General features: G+C 46.6%; 1 protein-coding gene across 2 annotated transcripts in view; it reads right to left on the bottom strand.

The window, feature by feature from the left end:
* LOC147701203 (B-cell receptor CD22-like) overlaps positions 1–20153 on the bottom strand; it is a 143322-nt gene that overhangs the window by 108332 nt on the left and 14837 nt on the right. For both annotated transcript variants that reach the window (XM_086929957.1, XM_086929958.1), the window contains exon 2: positions 14022–14162. In XM_086929957.1, the coding sequence (XP_086786083.1) occupies positions 14022–14064 (43 nt within the window). In that variant the 5' untranslated portion in view covers positions 14065–14162. The remainder of the gene's footprint in view (positions 1–14021; positions 14163–20153) is intronic.

Below are 20153 nucleotides of genomic sequence, written 5' to 3'. Positions count from 1 at the left end.
GTGGACTTGTTGTAGGTAAAGTGAACGCAGCTGTGGTCAGTCCAAAGGAGAGCTGTGGTGTGGCTGAAGGCGACATGTTTGCTGGAGGTGAAGATAGGGTCGAGTGTGTGACCTGCGATGTGGGTGGGGGTAGTGACAAGTTGTTTAAGTCCGAGGTTGGCGAGGTTGTCCAAAAGGGTGGTGGTGTTGCGGTCGTTGTTCTTTTCAAGGTGAAAGTTGAGGTCTCCCAAAAGGATGTAGTCCTCGGAGGGGAGCGCGTGTGGAGTGATGAAGTCCGTGATGTCTTCACTAAATTGTGCGCGGGGTCCTGGTGGCCTGTAAAGGAGGGTGCCTCTGAGTGTGGTCTTGGGGTCGATGTGGATCTGGAAGTGAAGGTGTTCAGTGTTGGCGAGATTGGCGTCTGAGCTGGTTGAGATGCGGATGGAATTTTTATGGACGATAGCGATGCCTCCTCCTGTTTGGTCGGTGCGGTCCTTACGGATGATCTTGTATCCTTCCGGGATGGCAATGGTGATGTCTGGGGCTGAAGAGGCATTCATCCAAGTTTCTGTTAGGAAGGCGACGTCTGGTGAGATGGTGTCTAGTAGATTCCAGAGGTCGATGGCGTGCCTGTGGACCGAGCGGGTGTTGATCAGGATGCATTGTAGTTGGTTGGGGTCGGATATCAGTTGTGTGTTCGTAGATGGAGAGCTGTTTTTGGTGCCGTCGAACTTGCAGGAGTTGCAGGAAAAGGGTCCATGGGTGTGTCCAGGAGCGGCTTGGACGCAGTTGGGGGAGCGGCCGGGGTTAAGGGCTAGGAGGGTGGTGGCATCGTAAGTAATGCGGGAGGGGTGGACATTACGAGGACCAGGGGCTCTGGCGCTGGGCGCGGTCCAGGCGCGGACGGGCGTAGACGGGCTTACCTTTGGCGCACCTTCGGCGTGGCCGTAGCGCGTGGACGCTGCGCGTGGGGGCATTGGCCATAAATGGATGGTGGAGGGGGCGGAGCGTGGGAGGGTCAGCAGCTGGGAGGCGGTAGCGGGGAGGAGGGGCGTGCCTGGGAACAACAACAGCAGCAAACAAAATGGAGGTCAATGGGGAGGTGAGGCAGGGGCAGCAAATCGCCTGAGTCACCGAAAGTGGAATAAATATATTTTAAGTTGCTGGCAGAAGTAAGCAAACACAGCTAATTGCTAAGCAGGGCGGGGGGCGCTACAATTACATGCGCTATGAGCCGGTCAATTGCAATGCGGGGACAGCGTTATAGTGAGCAGCTTTAAAATCACACTACGCTAATTTACTAAATGCAGGCGATACCGTGATGTCCAGTAAGGAGTGCGAAGATCACCAGGCAGGCAGTAGCAGTACTGGGAGAGGAGCGAGGAGGGAGCAACCGGTCAAGAACGAGTCCGGTCGGGTGAGGCCTGGGGATGGATTGAGCTGCTTCTGGGCTTTCCGCCCCTCTGCTGCGCTCGTAAGACGGCCACAAGTTGCTGCGGCCTGATCCCGGGGTCGGGGCACCAGACTGTAGTGAGGCGGAGTGGGTGTCCCCCCTGTTGCCTGGGGAGTTGCTGACATCTGGGGACGTGTGAGCTCCGGACTGTTCCCACCCTGCTACGAGCTGTTGGGAGTGCATCAACCTTCCGTACTTCCTTGGGGATGCGAGAGGAGCCAACATCCCCGCCAGTGCCACAGAACTGGACGGTGCGCAGCGCTAAGGCTCTGCGCTCTGCCGATGGCCTGCAGATCGGAACATGGTAGGGAGATAATGATTACACGGCGGCGTCCTGTCACAGCATTGGACCTGTGCTGCCCCTGATCAGAAGTGAGTGCCGGACATACAGTAGGAGCTAGAGCTGCCTGAGACTAGGAGTCTGCCATTTTGTGCTCAGCAATTGGGGAGGACGGAGGCGGTCTGCAGAGCCAAGTTAGCAGATGCAAATCGCTATCCTGTCATAAACTGTCTGCCCCAGAATGTGCCAGCTGCCTGATTTTGGTTTCTTTTACAGCTGAGTGAGGACTAGCTCAGCAACGATTGCAAGCTGCCTGGCACAAGATTGTTGTAGAGAGATGCCCCATCCACAAGAGCATCAAGGGGCTGCCTGCCCTGTTGTGCTACAGTGGCTTGGCTGCGGTAAAGCTGCGAGCGGTACTGAAGGTCTGAATGTATGATCACACCTAATGGTGGTAAGCTGTGAACGAGCTGGAGTAGCGTTGAATGTCCCTGAGAATCATGCTATTGGGGCGTTGAGAGTAAGAACTGGCCGACCGGCAGACAACTTGCTGAACCTACCAACTTTGATGAGTGGAGTTTGTGCTTGCAACCTGAAATAGCGAATGATGCATGATGGGCATAGTTGATAAAAACTAACCCAAGATAACGTTAGACCAAAGGAAGACAAAGGGACGAGACAATGCCACTAAAGAGGGAGATTCTACGCCGGACCTGCCATCGGAGGAGCTGGATGGTGATATACGCTCTATGTTAGTAGCTATGGAAAAAAGCTTACAAGGGAGCCTTGCAGGTTTTGGCACTAAAATTGACTCGCTTTCAAACCATATGGACAGGATGTCAGAGAGATTGGATAAGCATGCTGAGCGCCTTAACATGGAAGAATGCAGAGTTACGGAGGTGGAGGAGGCACAGACGCCAATGGACTCCAACCAAAAACAAATGGGTAGGGTCCTCCAAGTGTTACAGGAAAAAGCTGAAGATTTGGAAGCGCGTTTGCGACGCAACAACTTGCAAATCACGGGCCTTCCAGAATTGACACCAACAGGCAACATGGAGAAGTTTGTCGAGAAGCTTTTGATTACACTCCTTGGCAGTGACACATTCTCCATTATGCTCCTGGCGGAAACAGTGCACCATTCTTTGGGTTCTCGTCCTTCCCCTGGTAGCACTTCAACACCCATGATCGTGAGACTGCTAAACTATCGGGACAGGGACTCGGCGCTGTCAGCTGCGAGAGCTAAGCAGTCATTACAATACAAGGGGTCCAACACCTCCCTATATCCCGACTTCACAGCTCGTGATCAGGAGGCACGCAGACAGTTCACCCAGGTAAAACACCAGATGAGAGACCAGAACATAGACTGCTCTACCGAGCCAGGCTACGAGTTAACAGGAACGGTCATTTAGCGGATCTTCACTGATTCTAAGACACTTCAAAAAGCCTTGAAAGAATGGGACAGGGAGCAGCGTGCTAGTCCAAAGCGGGACGTTCTAGAGGGGGCAGTAGGTGGCTGCCTAGAAGAACAAGACTGACCCTGACTTTTCTAGGTTTTCAGTTAGCAAGCCCCATGGTGATGTATGCCTGGATTAGTCTGGGTGAATTACGATGGTCTTGGCTCCGGGGGTTATTCTATTGTGGGGAAAGTTTTACCATTGGAGGCCTACTCTTGCTACAGGCAGTATGTTGTTACTTATTCTCTTTGGGGAGGTTGGTGAGCATGGAACGCCTCAGTATGCAGTTCTAGATGCTGCAGCGAGGTTGCTTTATTTGCTGATGCAAGTTTGACATGGGCGGTGGAGCGGAGTTTGTGCAGGGATCAGCTACAGCACATGCACTTACTTGGCGTGCAACATCTGCCCTCGTGTGAATCACACTGTTTGAGTTTTGTATGGGGGGTTGGCTGGGATCCTGAGTTTGGGTTATTTGGGTCTTCTTACGAGCAAATGCCAACTGTTGGGGGGGGTCTGTGGGTGTTTGTCGTCCAGGTACTGTTGGGCACAACCTGGCGTGGGAGGGGTGAGGGAGGGTAAAGAGACTCGCAATGGTTCTTTCAGCTACTTTTACACTTTGTGACAACACACAGAACTTGCACACGACAACTATAGTACCGTACGGTCTGATGAAACATGCAAGATATATTCCATATACTGGTAGGTCCCGTAGGGACACAGGCTTAGACACACTAAGCGCGTTCACCTGGAACGTGCGAGGCCTCAATGACCACAGGAAAATACGTAAGGTCCTGAGCTACACGTCAAGACAATGCATTGATATCACACTGTTGCAGGAAACTCACCTTCTGCTAGACAGCACTGTGTTACGTATTAGAGGACTACATTGCAATATTCATGCAGCAGGGGTTTACCACCCATGCACGAGGGGTTTTAACCTGGGTGAATTCTAAGGCTGCAATAACACTAGAACCTTTAGAAATGGATAAGGAAGGTAGGTTTGTTATCACTAGGTGTAAAGAAGAAGGTGTACCGGAAAATGGAAACTAAGTTATATGGGAGGGAGACAAGAGTAATATGATGCCTGAAAAATAAAAGTGACATCCTGGAAAAAGCAAACACTTAAAGCGAATGCAGGATTGATTAAAGCCTTAAACCTTTACACTTATTATATTGAAATCAATAAGTGTTTTTGCCTGAATAGTTAAGGACATGACTACGGGGCCCGGAAGGGACCGATTTCAGTGTCTATTGATTATATCCTTACAAAACTTGAGCAGTATGGTTTAAGAGGATCATATTTTTAAGACACACAGCCATGGTACACATTTTATAAACTAAAAATATGAAAACAGCTGATAAGGATTATATCAAATGTTTTTAACTCCACACATTATCTAGGCATTGCAGTACCTCTAGGAAGGGTGCACTTCCCCACCCAGGGAAAACAGTGCTGCTCAAAGAAAGAAGAGAAAACAAGGAAAGCGCTTCACTGGTAAACTCTGTAAAGTGGTGTGACTTTAGGGTATTGAGGTTATTATTTTGAGCAATCTATCAGCCATAGGTGATCTGGAAGATGAAAACGCACTTCAGGTAAACTCTGAGGGCCTTATTTATGAGGCCTTGCTACAGTTTTACACTTCTGTTACGTCACTATTTGTGACGCATGAGTGGCATAAAACATGCCTCCTGTTGCGCCCTATTTACAAAGTGACGCATCTAAGCAGATGCGTCACTTTGTAAACCCCTGCGTCAGGTATAATGTATGCAGGGTGGGCGCTCCCACGTAAGTAAGCCTTGTAGAAGTGACGCAGTGAAATCTACCAAATTTCAGTGCGCCATTTCTAGTGTGTAAATGCATCAATATCTTACGCCTGGCTCACAGCAGGCGTAAGTCTGATGCAGGCCCTTTCACATGGTGGTTGCGCCATGTGAAAAGACCCATTGCTGGAGTTGCGTCACTTTATTGACACATTCCTGCAATACGTCAATTTTGCGCCATACAGATATGTCAGAAATACTGACAATCTGTAACTCCTTGCGACACGATGCGTCATACAGTAAACATTATGCATCGATCATGTCGCATGGAGGGCGCACTGAGAAGTGTCGCCCAGATTCACCTGCACTTTTATCTGTGATAATGCCTTTCCAGGGATGTGTGACGGGAAGGGAAGCATCTCAGCTTTTTAAAAAGGTAGATTTTGAGTGGAAGAGGAGATGTCTGCCTTTGAGGGCATTACAAGAGCAAGATTTGCAGTATAGAGCAGTGAGATTTGTCATCTACCCTTTTAAGATAGGATATTTTTAAAGGGCACACCAAGGTGACAAAAAGGGTGGTGGGGAGGAGACCAAAGTGAGTCCTCCTACCACTGACATGCCTTTGGAGGTTGAAGTTTACCAATAGTAGGTATAAAATGCAATGTTTTGGTAGAACACACCCAGGAAGTTAAGCTGTGGTGGGTCTGGGCACAGGGTGGGCTAGGGCAAGGGCTTAGCTTCCCATCAGGGATCACATTGGTGCAGCAGAGGGGCTCACATAACCGTGTTGATATGCATTTTGTTCATGCACAGATACACCACTGCCTCCTCCTTTCCCTTGCAGTTCAGTAGAAGGGTCAGGTTGGGCAGTGTACAGGGGGTTCCTGGGGCAGCAGGTGCTCACAGTGCTGCTGTACGGGCTGTGGCAGGGGTTGCTGCTCCTTCCCGGCAGGCAGGAAGTGGCTCTGCTGCAGTAATGGTGAGGCTGGCAGTGGCCGCTGTACCTCTTGTTGCAGCGGTTGATGGTAGCTTGGCCGATGCCATTTGCCATAGCCCTCTTCTGGGTAGGCTCGATGCAAAAGTACAGTGTCTCAGCTGGGAGAGGCTGGTAGCCAGGCTCCCGTTCGTAGGAGTAAGCAGGCGTCAGGAGGTATCTCCCATGCGAGTATTCCTCGCACGGAGGGAAACTGAGTAGAATGTAGTTGGAGTTCATGAAAAGGAACACATGCTCATTAATTAATTGGCCAATGGAAGCAGCGAGTCCAGGACCCAGATGAAGAAGTGGAGGATTATTAATGTTGTGGGCTTCACCCAGCCCCGCACATCTCTTCAGCTGCAGTATCGACAATAATATGGGTGATAACATCAAAACGCATGTCCCTGGAGGCAAGAGATCTGAAGGAGAAAGACAAAAATACACAAAGAAAACATTGCGCTGAACAACAGCCTTTGTCCAGAGGTGCATTCTTCCTGGAAATAAAAAGTATGTTTTAACATGTATGTTTGTGCATGCTGCCGGCAGCACAACCTCACGATGACATAGATTCCTTTCCCCTGTGTCCCAGTTTACACTCTGTAAAGCCCTCTTTTACAGAGCAAAATTCTTAGATTTAAACTAGGAAACGCTTAGTTTTTGATACACATAAAGGTGTAGAATTAGAAAGTAAACCGAGCAACTTGGCGCCTACTTGGTGCTCTGAAAAGAGTCACAGAGAAGACAAAAAATCCATGGTTTAATGGGTCACTGAACGAAGACAGGCGGAAACTGAGAATGGAGGCAACACCCATCATCCCCCGAACTGAAATCCCTCAGAAAAATCAGAAACGAATATAACAAAAAGATCCTCAACTCCAAAAAGGAATTTATAAGATCAGAACGGGATAACGCCAAAAACAGACTATGGAAACTATTTGAAATCTTAAAGCAACAATCAAATAAGCTAGCCAAATCTGCACAAGAGTCTACAAAAACGCAACTAAGCTGTGAAGAATTCTCGACATTTTTCACTGTTAAGGCCAACATGCTTGAAAGAGAGCTCAAAAGAGCAGCTGATAACCTCCCCAACCAACCAATGTCAACGATCGATACCAGTTCGAAAATGTACTATAATAATGCAAAAAACAAGGCACAATGGGATACCTTCAAACTATATGACCAGAATACCATCGCCAAAACGCTCTCTGATATCAAACCTAACAACCACTATAACGAACCTCTACCTTCAAAATGCCTAAAAGAAATCAGCCATATTGTGGTTCCAATTTGCACCAAAATAATAAATTCCTCGTTATCACATGGGATCCTCCCAGACTGCCTAAAAACAGGTCAAGTCGTCCCCATCATCAAAAAACCTACAGCGGACTCAGCAGATCCGAATAACGTTCGCCCAGTGACCAATATCCCTTTACTTGCCAAACTAATTGAGAAGTGCGTGCAAGGTCAACTGAGCTAACACATCACCAACTTCTCCCTCCTAGACGATTGCCAATCAGGATTCAGATCAGGACATAGCACAGAAACAGCAATCCTTCATATTGTTGATGACGCACTACAGGCCCTAGACCAAAATCGAACATGCCTACTGATCCTCCTGGACCTGTCATCTGCATTTGACACGGTAAATCACGAAGCATTATTGACCAGGCTCCAGGACAGGATGGGAATGTCTGGAAATGTGCTGAAATGGTTTGAATCTTTCCTGCGGAACAGAACACAAAGATTCCTGGTCAACCAATCACTTTCACCATTTGCCCTAACTCAATTGGAGTCCCTCAAGGATCTACATTATCCCCATCTCTGTTTAACTTGTATTTCGCACCTCTTACAGAAATTCTCTGAAAGTCAAAGATATCCTATCACATGTACGCAGATGACACGCAAATATATATAAAGATCGCGTCCCTGGAAGACATTAAGCTAATGAATGAGACATTAAAAATGACACTGCAATGGCTAACAAGCAATCATCTGAAGCTAAATGCTCACAAAACAGAGTTGCTACTTATTTCACCACCAAGTAGCCATACGGAAGTGAAGGAATGGACCAAGCTGGTGACAGCACTAAAATGCACCCCTACCCTAGTCAACTCAGCGAAATCGCTAGGAATCACATTAGATGAGAACCTAGACATGAAAACCCACATTAAATCAATGGCAAAAAGTGCCCGCTTTCATTTGAACTACATAAGAAAAATGAAACCATTCATCTCAAAGGCGGATCTCAAACTGGCAGTCCAATCCTTAGTTATCTCGAGGATTGAATATGGATGCACCACCTTAGCCGGTCTACCAAAAATCTCCACAGCACCACTAAAAGCATGCCTCAATGCAGCGGCAAGACTCCTCACTGGATCGAGGAACTTCGACCATATCTCTCCTCACCTGAAAGCATTAAACTGGCTACCCTATGAAGCCAGAATTCAGCTAAAAATAGCTTGTATCACCCATAAAGCGCTCAACTACAATACACCAAGATACCTCGCCGGGAAAATTGAATTATCAGGAGGAAGCAGACCAGCTAGGAGTGCCAAGGAGCTGTTGTTGAGACCATCCATTCTCCGGAAGAAAAAAACTTATGACCAAGCGTTCTCAAGAGCAGCCCCCAGAATCTGGAATTCACTCCCTCCAAACATTAGGAAAATTCAAAATACAGCAACATTTAAGAGGGAAGCGAAGAACTTCCTGATGAGTAAGTTCCTTACATAGATAAGACTACTCATCACTGGCACTGAACTATAGATGCTCCAATACTGAACATCTACATTAGTAGAAGGGAAAGTCACCAACGTGAATTGAGATAACCGCTGTACGATGATTCAGGACTGTCGGTATACAGTTAGACCAAGCCGTATCCTTATTTCTACCTTAGGTTAATGTGAATATATATATATATATATATATTTATACTCACCTTCCTTAAAGTCGAATAATTATCTACCTCTTGTTGTTTTAAATCGTTTACTATATATGTTTAATCTTTAACCTACTTCTTGTAATGTAAAGAGCTCTGATACCCACGGGTCTTGTTCTCGCTATACAAAACTCTATAATAAATAAATAAATAAATAAGTGCTACCGATTTGGCCATGTTCACCTTAAAGCCCAATGCAAAGGCAAAGGATTAGAACTTTGCTAAGCATACAGGAAGTGTGTTGAGAAGGTCCGATATAGAGATCAGGACATCGTAGGCGTACAGGCTAACTGTGTGAGTATAACCTCCGAACCGGATTCCAGAGATCCCAGGATGGGTGCGGAGTGCCAGTGGCTCCATGTGGAAGGCAAAAAGGAGCGGCGACAGGGGCATCCCTGACGTGTGCCACTCTCGATGGGGAAACGAGAAGATGTGTGGCCATTGACACGTTCCGTTGCAGGGGGGAATTTGTAGCAGTTGAGAATGAACGTACAGAGTTTCTCCCCTATGCCTGCTCGGGTCAAGACCTGTTCTAGGTATGGCCAGTGTACCAGGTCAAAGGTCTTTTCGGATCCGATGGTAAGGAACATATGTTCCCCTTGCGACCGGGAGGCGTTCTCGACAAGATGGAGGACGCATTTAGTGTTGTTGCTTGTCTAGGTATGGCCAGTGTACCCGGTCGAAGGTCTTTTCGGCATCGATGGTAAGGAACATATATTCCCCTCGCGACCGGGAGGCTTTCTCAACAAGATGGAGGACACGTTTAGTGTTGTTGCTTGTCTGACATTAAGAAATAAACACTGGCTCAATAAGCTCGGGCATATAGGGCACAAGGCGAGTCACTAGTATGCCAGTATAAAGCTTGAGGTCGACATTGAGGAGGGAGATGTGCCGATGCGCTCCACACACCGTCCTGTCCATTCCTGGTTTCGGGATGACCGCTTTGGAGACCTCGAGCATCTCCAACAGGATCGCACCAGGTTCCACGAATAAATTAAAAAGCTTGGTGAGCACAGGGCCAGTATCATGCAAAACGTTTTGTAGAAATTAGCGGAAAAACCATTCGGACCCGGGGCTTTTGCTGGTTTGAGTCGCGATATGGCCGCAATGACCTCCTCAATCCTAATGTCGTGATCCAGGTGGTCTGCCTGAACTTCCACAGGCTGGACAAACCCTCTGGGGCTAGGTAATCGGCCCCATCCTCGAGGGCGAGGCATGAGCCAGAGTAAAGACGGGCATTGAAGTCTCGGAATGTCTCCGCTATCTCTGGGCCGGTTGAGACTCCTCTACCATCGTCCTGGTGGATCTCCCTCACCCCTTGTTTTTGGCGAGTCTCTCTCAACTTCTGGGCAAGCAAGCGGCCACATCTGACTTCTCCCACATAGTAAGTGTGCCGCAGCCAGAGAGCCGCGTACTCCGCTCTGTCCTGATCCATGGCAGCTAGCTGTTGTCGCATGGCTTTAAGTTGACGCCACATTATGGGCGCTCCCGTTCGCTGATGGATCTGCTCTAGTTCTCTCGTTTTCTGGGAAAGGTCGTTCCTCATACGCTTCCATTCTACATTCTCTGCGGTCAATATGGCTATCAATTCCCCCGAATAACCGCCTTCAGCGCCACCCATTGCATGAATAGTGTATTTTCTGTGTTTGCATTATGCAAGAGATAATCTTTTATGGATTGCTGTACCTGCTCTACTACTGTTGTGCGATGTAGCAGGGTTTCACGGAGGCACCAGACTCTTGGAGGGCTCTGTGTGGGGGTAGAGTGAGAGTGACCATGACCGGTGCGTGATCCGATAGAGAGGCCACCCCTATGCCTACGTTCTTGACTAGGGCGTGGATGGGAGTGGAAACCAGCAGGTAGTCTAACAGAGCGTATGTTTTGTGCGCATTGGAATAGTAGGAGAGTTTGCTGCTGTGTGGATGCGCTCAGCGCCAAAAGTCATGTAGGTTGAGGTCGCGTAGTCAGGCTAAGTCTGACGTGGATAATGCACCTGTCTGATTAGAACGTTGGCTAGATCTGTCTGCTACGTTGTCGAAAACTAAGTTTAGTCACCCTCCAGGAGAAGTCTACGCTCTATTGTAGCTGTCGCCTCCATAAGTGCTGTGTGCAGGAACCTCTCCTGGCCTTCATTGGGGCAGTATATGGAGCCAATGGTGAGAGTGAGCCCGCATATTGCGAAGCTGTAAGTGAGGAGCCACCCTTTGATTTCAGCTTCTTTGTGTAAAATGTCCCCACGGAATCTCTGCGTGACCAAAATGGCCACACCCGCTGATTTCGTGGGACCAGAGGAGAACAACTGGGATGGGAATCAGGGTGATTTGAGGCAGTGACAGTCTTTTGCCAATAAACGCGTTTCCTGAAGGAGGCATATATTCGCTCCCGTACGTTCTAGGTAGGACAGTATCGCCTTACTCTTAACAGGATTTTTGAGGCCCCGCACATTCAGGGTATCTTAAGCGTGTTAGGGGTCATGTAGGGGGTACTGGGAAACGCGCTCTAGATGGGGACCAGCCTCCCAAACATTGTAGGTGCATAGCAGTTGACGAATAGTTGGGCCAGATTCAGGCTTAGACACGAAGCAAAAAAAAAACTGTGGACAAGGAACCCCAAAAAAAGGAAAAAAAAACCCTTTAAAACAATAGCCCCGAATAACTGAAAAGAGAGAACAGTAACACATAGTCCATCATCCATCGGTGATTGGAAATAAGTCATTTTGGGGAAACTCAAAGGGCCCCTGTCCCGCCTACAGCCCAGGGCACAAAACAACTCTGTCGAACCGGCCATTTGGAGCTGTAGGGTTCAGCCAGGTTGGGATTTGGCTAATTCCGCAGAGAGAGTCTCAAGAGCTGACTGCTGGCCCTTTGCAATTTCAGCAGAAGGAGGTTTTTTGGGGTGACGTCTCCGGCCCTGCTGGCGCCACCGGGGCTTAGAGTCATCCGGGTCAACTTTAGGGTCAACTTTAGGGCCTTCCTCTCTGCTTTCTTCCGCAGGGGGCTCTACGCCGAGCAGTCGACAGTCCTCTGACAGGGAGCGCAGCTGATACAGCTTGTTATCCATGCGGAACACCCGTCGAAATGGATGGCCCCAACTATAAGAGATATTGCATTGTCGGAGATGCGTGTTGATGGGCTAGATGGTTCTTCGCTTTTGCAGAGTGCCGCTAAGTCCTGGTATAGAACAGGTGTCTGGCCGCGGAATGTCAGGGGGTGCATTTGGCGCACCTTTTGGAGGATGTCCTCTTTAGTACAGTAGTACTGAATACAAACCAGGATATTGGGCGGTGGGGATGACAAAGCCTGTGGAGGGCCCACTCTGTGTGCACTGTCCAGATGCAAATACGCTTCCAGAGGTCTGCCCAGTTGAATTGAAGAGTTCTCGAGTGTATTTGAAGAGGTAACGTGTCGTCATCAACCCTCATTCCTCAAATATGGATGTTGTGGCCACGGGAGGGATTATTTAGGTCCTCGAGGTGTGACTCGAGGTCCACCTGCTGATCGTGGATCCTAAGGACCTCCTGTTGGAGTGCTGCCAGTTCCGTGTCTCTACCATCGCTATTGTCTTCCAGCTCCGCGACCCTTTTGTGGATACGGTCCATTTCTCTGCGGACGTCTTTAATCTCTGCCGTTAGGTCTCGTTTCAGTGTTTAGAGATCCTCCCTCATTGGGACAAACATAGAATCCTGAAAGGCCTTAGTGATCGGTTCCCCGTCGTCACTCCGCTCGGACCTGTGATGTTCAATTCCTGTTGCCATGTCATTGGCGTGTTGGCCAGCCTGCGCTAATGCAAATAAGTTCTTCAGAGTTCTGTCTTTGGGCCCCCGGGAGGAGGACATATCGTGCTACAAACCAAGTCCAGGCGAAACACTGTTCGGACCAGAGCGGCTTCCCACCTCCCAGTTGGGCCACCCTCCAGCACACGTGATGGTTAAGTAGTAACGCCACCTCAAGGCGGGCAAAGATGCAGGGGCACCCCGCCAAGCTCCAGGCGCTGCAGGTCTCCCAGCGCTCCCTTTCTCACCTCCACGTGGTACCTTTCCACTGATGCAGCACTCTTTCTGCTGCTGCAGCAACCATCTCTGGCGCTGTCGGGCTCTTTGCTGTCTGGTCGCGTCTCTGCAACCTGCTCTTCCTGTCGTTGTGGCGCAGGGTGACGCTGGGGCAAGGTAATTTGGTGTATGTAGGGTGGCCAGCGAAGAACGCGGTGCTCCCCTCAGCAGGCCGCCACCAGGCGATTCCTATCCTCCCCCACGGGCCGGCCACCCCTCCAGCCAGGCCCCCCGGGGCTCGCTGCTACCTCCTCCGGCCACCATTCCTTGCTGCTGGGCACCCCAGGGCCGCACCTCGTGGCCCTGCGGTCCGGCCACGCCACCAGCCGCTCACTCCGCACCACCGGAACTGCGTGCTCCTGCGTTCCGCCACACTGCGAGAAAGGGTCCCCGCGATTACTGCTGCCAAGGCAGCCCTGGTGCTCAGGCTAGTTGCAGCTATAGACGGCCAAAAGCCGGTGTTACGATGGGCCGTCGGCTGGAGCGACAGAGCAACACGTCTGCTCATGCTGCCATCTTAGCCTTAGCCCCAGAAGCATATTTTATAAAAGGAGCAAACTGGCAGCAAATTGTAGACACCAGGACCTTTCAGAACAACAAAAAAAAGATCACAACTGGAGAGGCATAGGAGCAATAGAGGGTCTTGTGGAGAGATAAGTACACATGGGTTAGTACTGGAGAACGTGGGCTGGGAAAGCAACAAAGGAACGTGAGCTAGGGGAATAAGAAAAAACAGAGCAAAAAAAACGGAAGGGAGGATTGGAGAAGCAATGGACAACTGGGAGAGCCGGAGGGGTGGGGGGGTGGGAGGAGCAACACATAGCATATGGTGTGGGTTTTGGGGTAGGAAACAGCACAGATGGAAGAGAGCAAGAAAATGCATGCACTCCCATGGCGTTCAAATCACTGCTAAGCAAAGAGTTCGCCCAAAGCACAATAAAAGTAATGGCCTTGTTCTTATAACAACCGACAGCTAACAGCTAGCAGTAGGCAACATCTAAACATGAGTTCATATATGTTGCTTGCGGTACAGAAACAGCTAAAAGGAGGCAAGATCTAAACATAAGATCATATCTGTTATTCGCTGCATAGAAATGGAAATCTCAAAATCTGCTAAAGTGTGATAATTAAGTACCTTGTAGAAGTGTGGATAAGAATGCTCCCCGCTTGTAGTCCATTTTGATTAATAAAATACGTAGCTGTTCAATAAAGCACTTCTGGAAATACTTGTCTGACGAATGCTTAAGTTAAAGGCCCATCGTTTTGCTGGGCACCTCTAAAAGATAACAAAGAGTGAATTAAACAACAAATAGACCATAGAAAATTAGATGCACTTTAGATCAGACATATTACTAATTCAACCATTTCTCCATAAAAAAATATAAATCAGGGGTGTCTAATATTGGTCCACATATACCATGTTGATTCCAGAATTTAAGGATAACCGAATCTACTTATACTGTACATACATTAATTCCTGGTTTATACATATGAGATGGGCAAGCCCTCCTGGAGCAAAACTGGATACAGGATATAAATGTAATAAGACAAATACTTGGTATGCAGAATGGGAGGACTTATACATTCCTTTGGCATGTGCTTTTTGATGTTTGGATACTGCTTGTTTAAATGAATGCTCACTCTTCCAACATTCCTTCACACAGTAAAGCAAAATGGATTGCCAAATGGTATGATTTGTACAATGTGGAGTAGAAGTATCAGTATATTATATAATGGGCACAATCATGTGCACCCTGACACTCGGCACATTGAGCTACCATGCTGGGTAGGGAAGTGACTCCTTTCAAAGCAATATGAAGGTCCAATCACCACTTAAACCACTTAAATTACCACTTATACAGAAGTTCATGACCATCTGATAACATTATTAAATATCAGTCATTAGCATACATGCAGTGGCGTAGCTAACCCTTGTGCCGCCCGTGGCAGTCACTGCTTTTGACACCTGGTGGACTCATGAAATCGCAGGGTGGAATCTGGAGGCCGCTGCCTCCAAAACTCGTGCCGCCTGGGGCGGACCAATCCCTAGAACCTCCCTTGCTACACCACTGCACCCATGCCTTTGCAACGCATGCCATACAGTGTGCCTTTACACATTACACAGGGTAACCTCCATACACCTTATAATATATATGTATGTGTGTGTGTGTGTGTGTGTGTGTGTATTGTATGGACACACATGGATAGACCTATAGATAGATAGATAGATAGATAGATTGTATTGTAATTGCATTTATATAGCGCTTACTACCCCTGATAAAGCGTTGAAGCACTTTTTCGGTGAGTAGCACGCTACTCCGCGACCCACAGAGGATTAGTATTGAATTAGTACAGTGAAACATGCAAGTACATTTTAAGTGGTGGATAGGTTACCCAGTTATTTGGATTTGGAATGATAGCAGAAGGACAAAGGTTTGTATTTATATAGCGCTTGTTGATGCTCGCTATTCAGGAAGCCTACAAAGGATTAGTGGTGAATTAATATGGTGAAATATGAAGTCGTTTCAGTGGTGGATATTAGTCAGTTACTTGGAGTGAGAAGGATAGCGGAGGGATAAAAGCGGAAAAAAGATTAGCATTCATATAGCACTTGTTACCCCTGTTGGGTGTTGAATTGCTTTTCTGGCGAGTAGCACGCCACTCCGGAACCCATAAAGGATTACTGTTGAAAATTAGTATAGTAAAAAAAATATGAAGTAATTTGAGTAGTGGATATGTTATTCAGTTATTTGGGTAGTATATTAGTATAGTTTAATTTAATATGGAATTTGAGAAGTGAACATGTTAGTCTGTTAATTTCGATTGAAAAGGATAGTGGAGGGATAAAAGAGTAAAAGATATATATATATATATATATATATATATATTTTTTTTTTTTTTAGGTCTTAGCAATAGGAGGGGTCTTTTGGATGAGTAAAAAGAAGTTTTGGAGGGGAGGACTCAAAGGAAAGAGTTTAGAAAGGTTTGTTTTAGGGGGTCGGTATAATAAAAGAGGTGTCAGATGATGCAAGGAGGGGTAGAGTAGGAGAGTCTAGAAAGGGTTATTTTGGCAATCATAGTAGTGGTATGGGGTTTGGGATAAATGAGAGAGTGGATGTAGAGGATATATTGATAGATGTATAGGATGAGAGATAGGGTAGTGCATTGGAAGGAGTAGTAGAAGAAGTTTGATATGAGTTAGAAAGGCTGGGCTAGAAGATATATTGCGCGAAGTACAGGCTGAGAAATAGGGTAGTGCACTGGAAATGCTAAATTAGAAGAAAGTGATAAATTTATAGATCCATAATTACATTGAAAGTATATAGAAACATAAAGGAGGTAAGTACATGTAGATTAACGATATTGATAGAGGCACAGGATGAGTAATAAGGTAGTGCATTGGATATGCTTTTTCAGGAGACAAGTAACAGACACACAGATCCAAGCACATGGAAGGTACATAGATGCACAATGGAAGTACGTACCTGCAGACCAAAGATGATTTTTATTTATTTATTATTATTATTTTTTCTCTCAATAACATAATTATTTTACTTGTTTATACAAAGTAATACACAAAGATAGGTACATATCTATGGTGAAAAAAATGCTTCTATACAGAGGGATATCCTGTAAATTTCTGTTTGCGTATGGTTCTTATGTGGGGCTTGAGTAGTTTTCTGAAGATAAGGTGGTTTTCGGTGGACCTTATGTTGGGGGGTAAAGACTTCCATAGTTTGGCTGCTTGAACAGAGAGGGATGTGCCACCCATGTATTTTTTTCTTGTATGGTCGGATTTTGAGGCGAGATGCTCCTTTAGAGCCGAGGTTCCTTTGTTGAATGTGTTTGGTGATTTTATTCCTGATGAAGAGCAGTCCCATTCCATGTATTGCTTTGTGGGTGATACAACGCAGCTTAAACGTGGATCTTCTGGCAACCGATAACCAATGCAGGGCTTTCAAGGCAGGGGAGATGTGGTCTCGCGGTTTGATATGCAAGAGTAGTCTGGCAGCCGAGTTCTGAATCTGTAGTAGTCTTTTCATGGTCGTTAAAGGTGTTCCGTGGTAGAGGCTATTGGCGTAATCGAGTTTGGACAGAACAAGGGAGATGGTAGCTTGGACCTTGTGTGGAAATCCAAAATGAGGGAATATCTGTTGCAGCTTTTTTATAGTAGTATAGCTTGATCTTGCTAGTTTATCCACTTGGGCATTCATCAACAGCTTGGAGTTCATGGTCATTCCGAGGTTTCTTACTTCCTTCGATGCTTTAGGCAGTGATCCTGGTTCATCAGGCAAAGCGGGAAGCAGGTTGTAATGTTTCCAATCGCCACACATGAGTATTTCAGTTTTTGAACCATTCAATTTGAGATGGCTCCAGGTCATCCACTGATCCATTGATCCACGGCTCTGAGACAGCTGAAAATTGGTGATTTTCCAATGGCTTTGGGGCATTCCAGTTGAAGGAGTATTTGCGTGTCATCAGCATAGTTATAGCTTGTAAGGTAACATTTATTGATCAGTACTGGTAATGACTTCATGTAGATGTTGAAAAGCATGGGCAGGATGATAGAACCTTGAGGGACCCCTGATTTTGTGGAGTATGGTTTGGACGAGAAAGGTGGGGTATGGATGACATTACTTCTGTTTCGAAGGTAGGACTCTATCCAGTCTAAAGCAGTTTCCTCTATGCCAGCTTTATAGAGTCTTTGTTTCAGGGTGTCATGGTCAATCGTGTCAAAGGCAGCTAAGAGGTCTAAGAGGAGTAACGCAGCAAGCCCGTTGCGATCAACTGTATTCCTTAGGTCATCCCAGATGGAAAGGATGCAGATTCTGTGCCTCTTCCCGGATGGAATCCTGTTTGGAAGTCTGAAAGTATGTCATTCTCTTCAATGAATTGTGACATCTGGGCGAACGTTGCTCTTTCTATCAGTTTGCCCAGGAACGGTCCATTTCTAATGGGTCTGTAGTTGTCAGGGTTCAGCGGGTCCAAGTTTGTTTTCTTCAGTAAAGGAGGTATGTATGACTTTTTGAGTTCTTCTGGAAATATTCCAGTAGTTAAGGAACTGTTGATGATTCTTCTTACTGGAATGGCAGCAGATGTTGTTAAAAGAATTGTCTTGAAAGTTTGTGGCGGACAGGGGTCAGAAGGGCTGCAGGCAGGCCTGCTTGCTTTTACCAGGTCCATAAATACATTGTGTGAGATGTGTTGGAAGGAACGGAGAGGGTTGATTAGAGCATTCTTGGATTGTTGTTTTGTACAAGGATTAGTGCTAATGCTTTGTTTCTGTTTTAAGTACGATTCCAATGTGTCTGTTTTGTCCGTGTAATGATTTGCCAGTTCGTCTGTGAAATCTTGAGTAACAGGATGACCTCCTTCTAGGCAATTTGGTTTGTGAAATTTATTGAGTATTTTATAGAATTCTTTATTTGCACATTTAGCTTTTTGAATTCTGTCTTAATAGTACCTTTTCTTAGCTTTTTTGATAGAAGACTTGTATAATCTGTTAATTTTCTGTAGGGAAAGTTTGTCTTGTTTGGCGTTCGTTTGAGCCAGGTACATTGCAACTTTCTAATTTGTTGTTTTATGTCTTTTATTTCTATGTTTCTCCAAGGCACTTTTTTTCTTTTGTTCTGTTGTGTGGTTTTGACTGGTATCAGGATGTCAAAAGCTTCCTGTAGCCACTCAAATAGATTTTGAACAGAATTTATTCTTTCCAGATTTGTACTGGATGTTAGTTGTGTTTTCAAGTGTTCCAAATTGAGTTTTTTCCACGACCAATAGGTGGATGGATGTAAGGTAGTTTTAGGTGAGTCGCTTAGTGTTGTTTTATGTTGGAAGGCAAGCAAGTGGTGGTCTGACCATGTGACTGGAGTTATAGTTTGAAAGGTAACTGGTTCAGTATTAGCAAAAATGATATCTAGGATATGTCCAGCGGTGTGTGTCGGATTGTGGACAATCTGATGCAGGTTCAATGTGTCTAGGCTGGTGATTATAGTTTTTGGATGGGTCATATTGGGTTTATCAAACCAAATTTTAAGGTCACCCAGAATGCCTAGGTTGGAGTGTATTGTTATCAGGTTTAAAACTGTGTCTAGAAGTGCGTCTGGGAATGTTGCCTTGCTAGGTGGAGGTCTGTAAAGGAGCAGGAAGTTACAGGAGGAATACGGTGTGGGATTGCATCTTGTTAGAAGAGCCTCACAATTCTTTATGGAGATATTGTCAATTTTAGTGATATGTATTGTTTGCCTGAATACAACAGCTAGACCACCTCCTTTTTTGGCTATTCATTTTTGGGTGATTATTTGATAGCCTAGAGGAATGGCTTCATGTAGGAATGGAGCCATATCTTCTCCCAACCATGATTCGGTTATGAATCGTATGTCTGGTTTTGCATCAGTGAGAATGAAATGAAATGAAATGAAAAGAAGATTTATAAAGCGCTGTAGCTGCCCTGAGGCATCCTAGTGCTAGAAAAGCTGTGCCTTCTGGTCAAACCGTTAACAAGAAAGATTATCAGACTTTTGTGAAAAGGAAGGTTTTTAAGTGTTTGCGGAACAGGAGTAGGTTTGGCTGAGATCTCAGATGGAGGGGGAGAGAATTCCACAGTTTAGCTGCATTGTAGGAAAAAGATCGACCCCGCATCTTGATATTTTAATCCTAGGGACTGTAGCAAGGAAGGACTGAGCAGAACGGAGCGGTTTAGTAGGGTGGTAGGGGGTAATTAAGGAGTGATTAATAGCAGCACCTGTTCTCCAGAACGCTTGGTGGGAAATGCCAAGGGTCTTGAAATTGATTCTCTCCTTGACCGAAAGCCAGTGAAGACTTCTGAGGCCGGATTTGACTTAGAGACGGCGGGGAAGCTGCAGCAGAGTACGTGCTGCAAAGTTTTGTATTATCTGAAGCTTTCGTAGGGTGTTTTCAGGGGCTCCTAAGTAGAGGGCATTACAAAAATTCAGGCGGGACTGAATTAGACCATGGACTACAATCTGTCTTGCCCCAAAGGGCAGCAGGGGGAGAATCTTCCTAATAAGCCTGAGAATCCCAAAGCAGGTAGCTGATAGTTTGGCTGCCTGACAATTGAAGCTGAGTGATTTGTCCAGCCAGATACCGAGGCTTTTTGTTGTGTCCTTAGGCGTAGGGTAGGGGCCAAGGCAGGCAGACCAGATTGATCGAGGAGGCAGGGGAGCTGCCGGGGAGCATCAGCTCCGTCTTGTCTCCATTCAGTTTCAGGCAAGACAAGGTCATCCAGCTGTTGACTTCTTCTAAG

This window comes from Lissotriton vulgaris, chromosome 7 (assembly GCF_964263255.1).
Source record: "Lissotriton vulgaris chromosome 7, aLisVul1.2, whole genome shotgun sequence".
NCBI classification, from domain to species: Eukaryota; Metazoa; Chordata; class Amphibia; order Caudata; family Salamandridae; genus Lissotriton; species Lissotriton vulgaris.
Note: the sequence above shows the minus strand (reverse complement) of the source record. Positions and strands in the feature narration are given on the sequence as shown.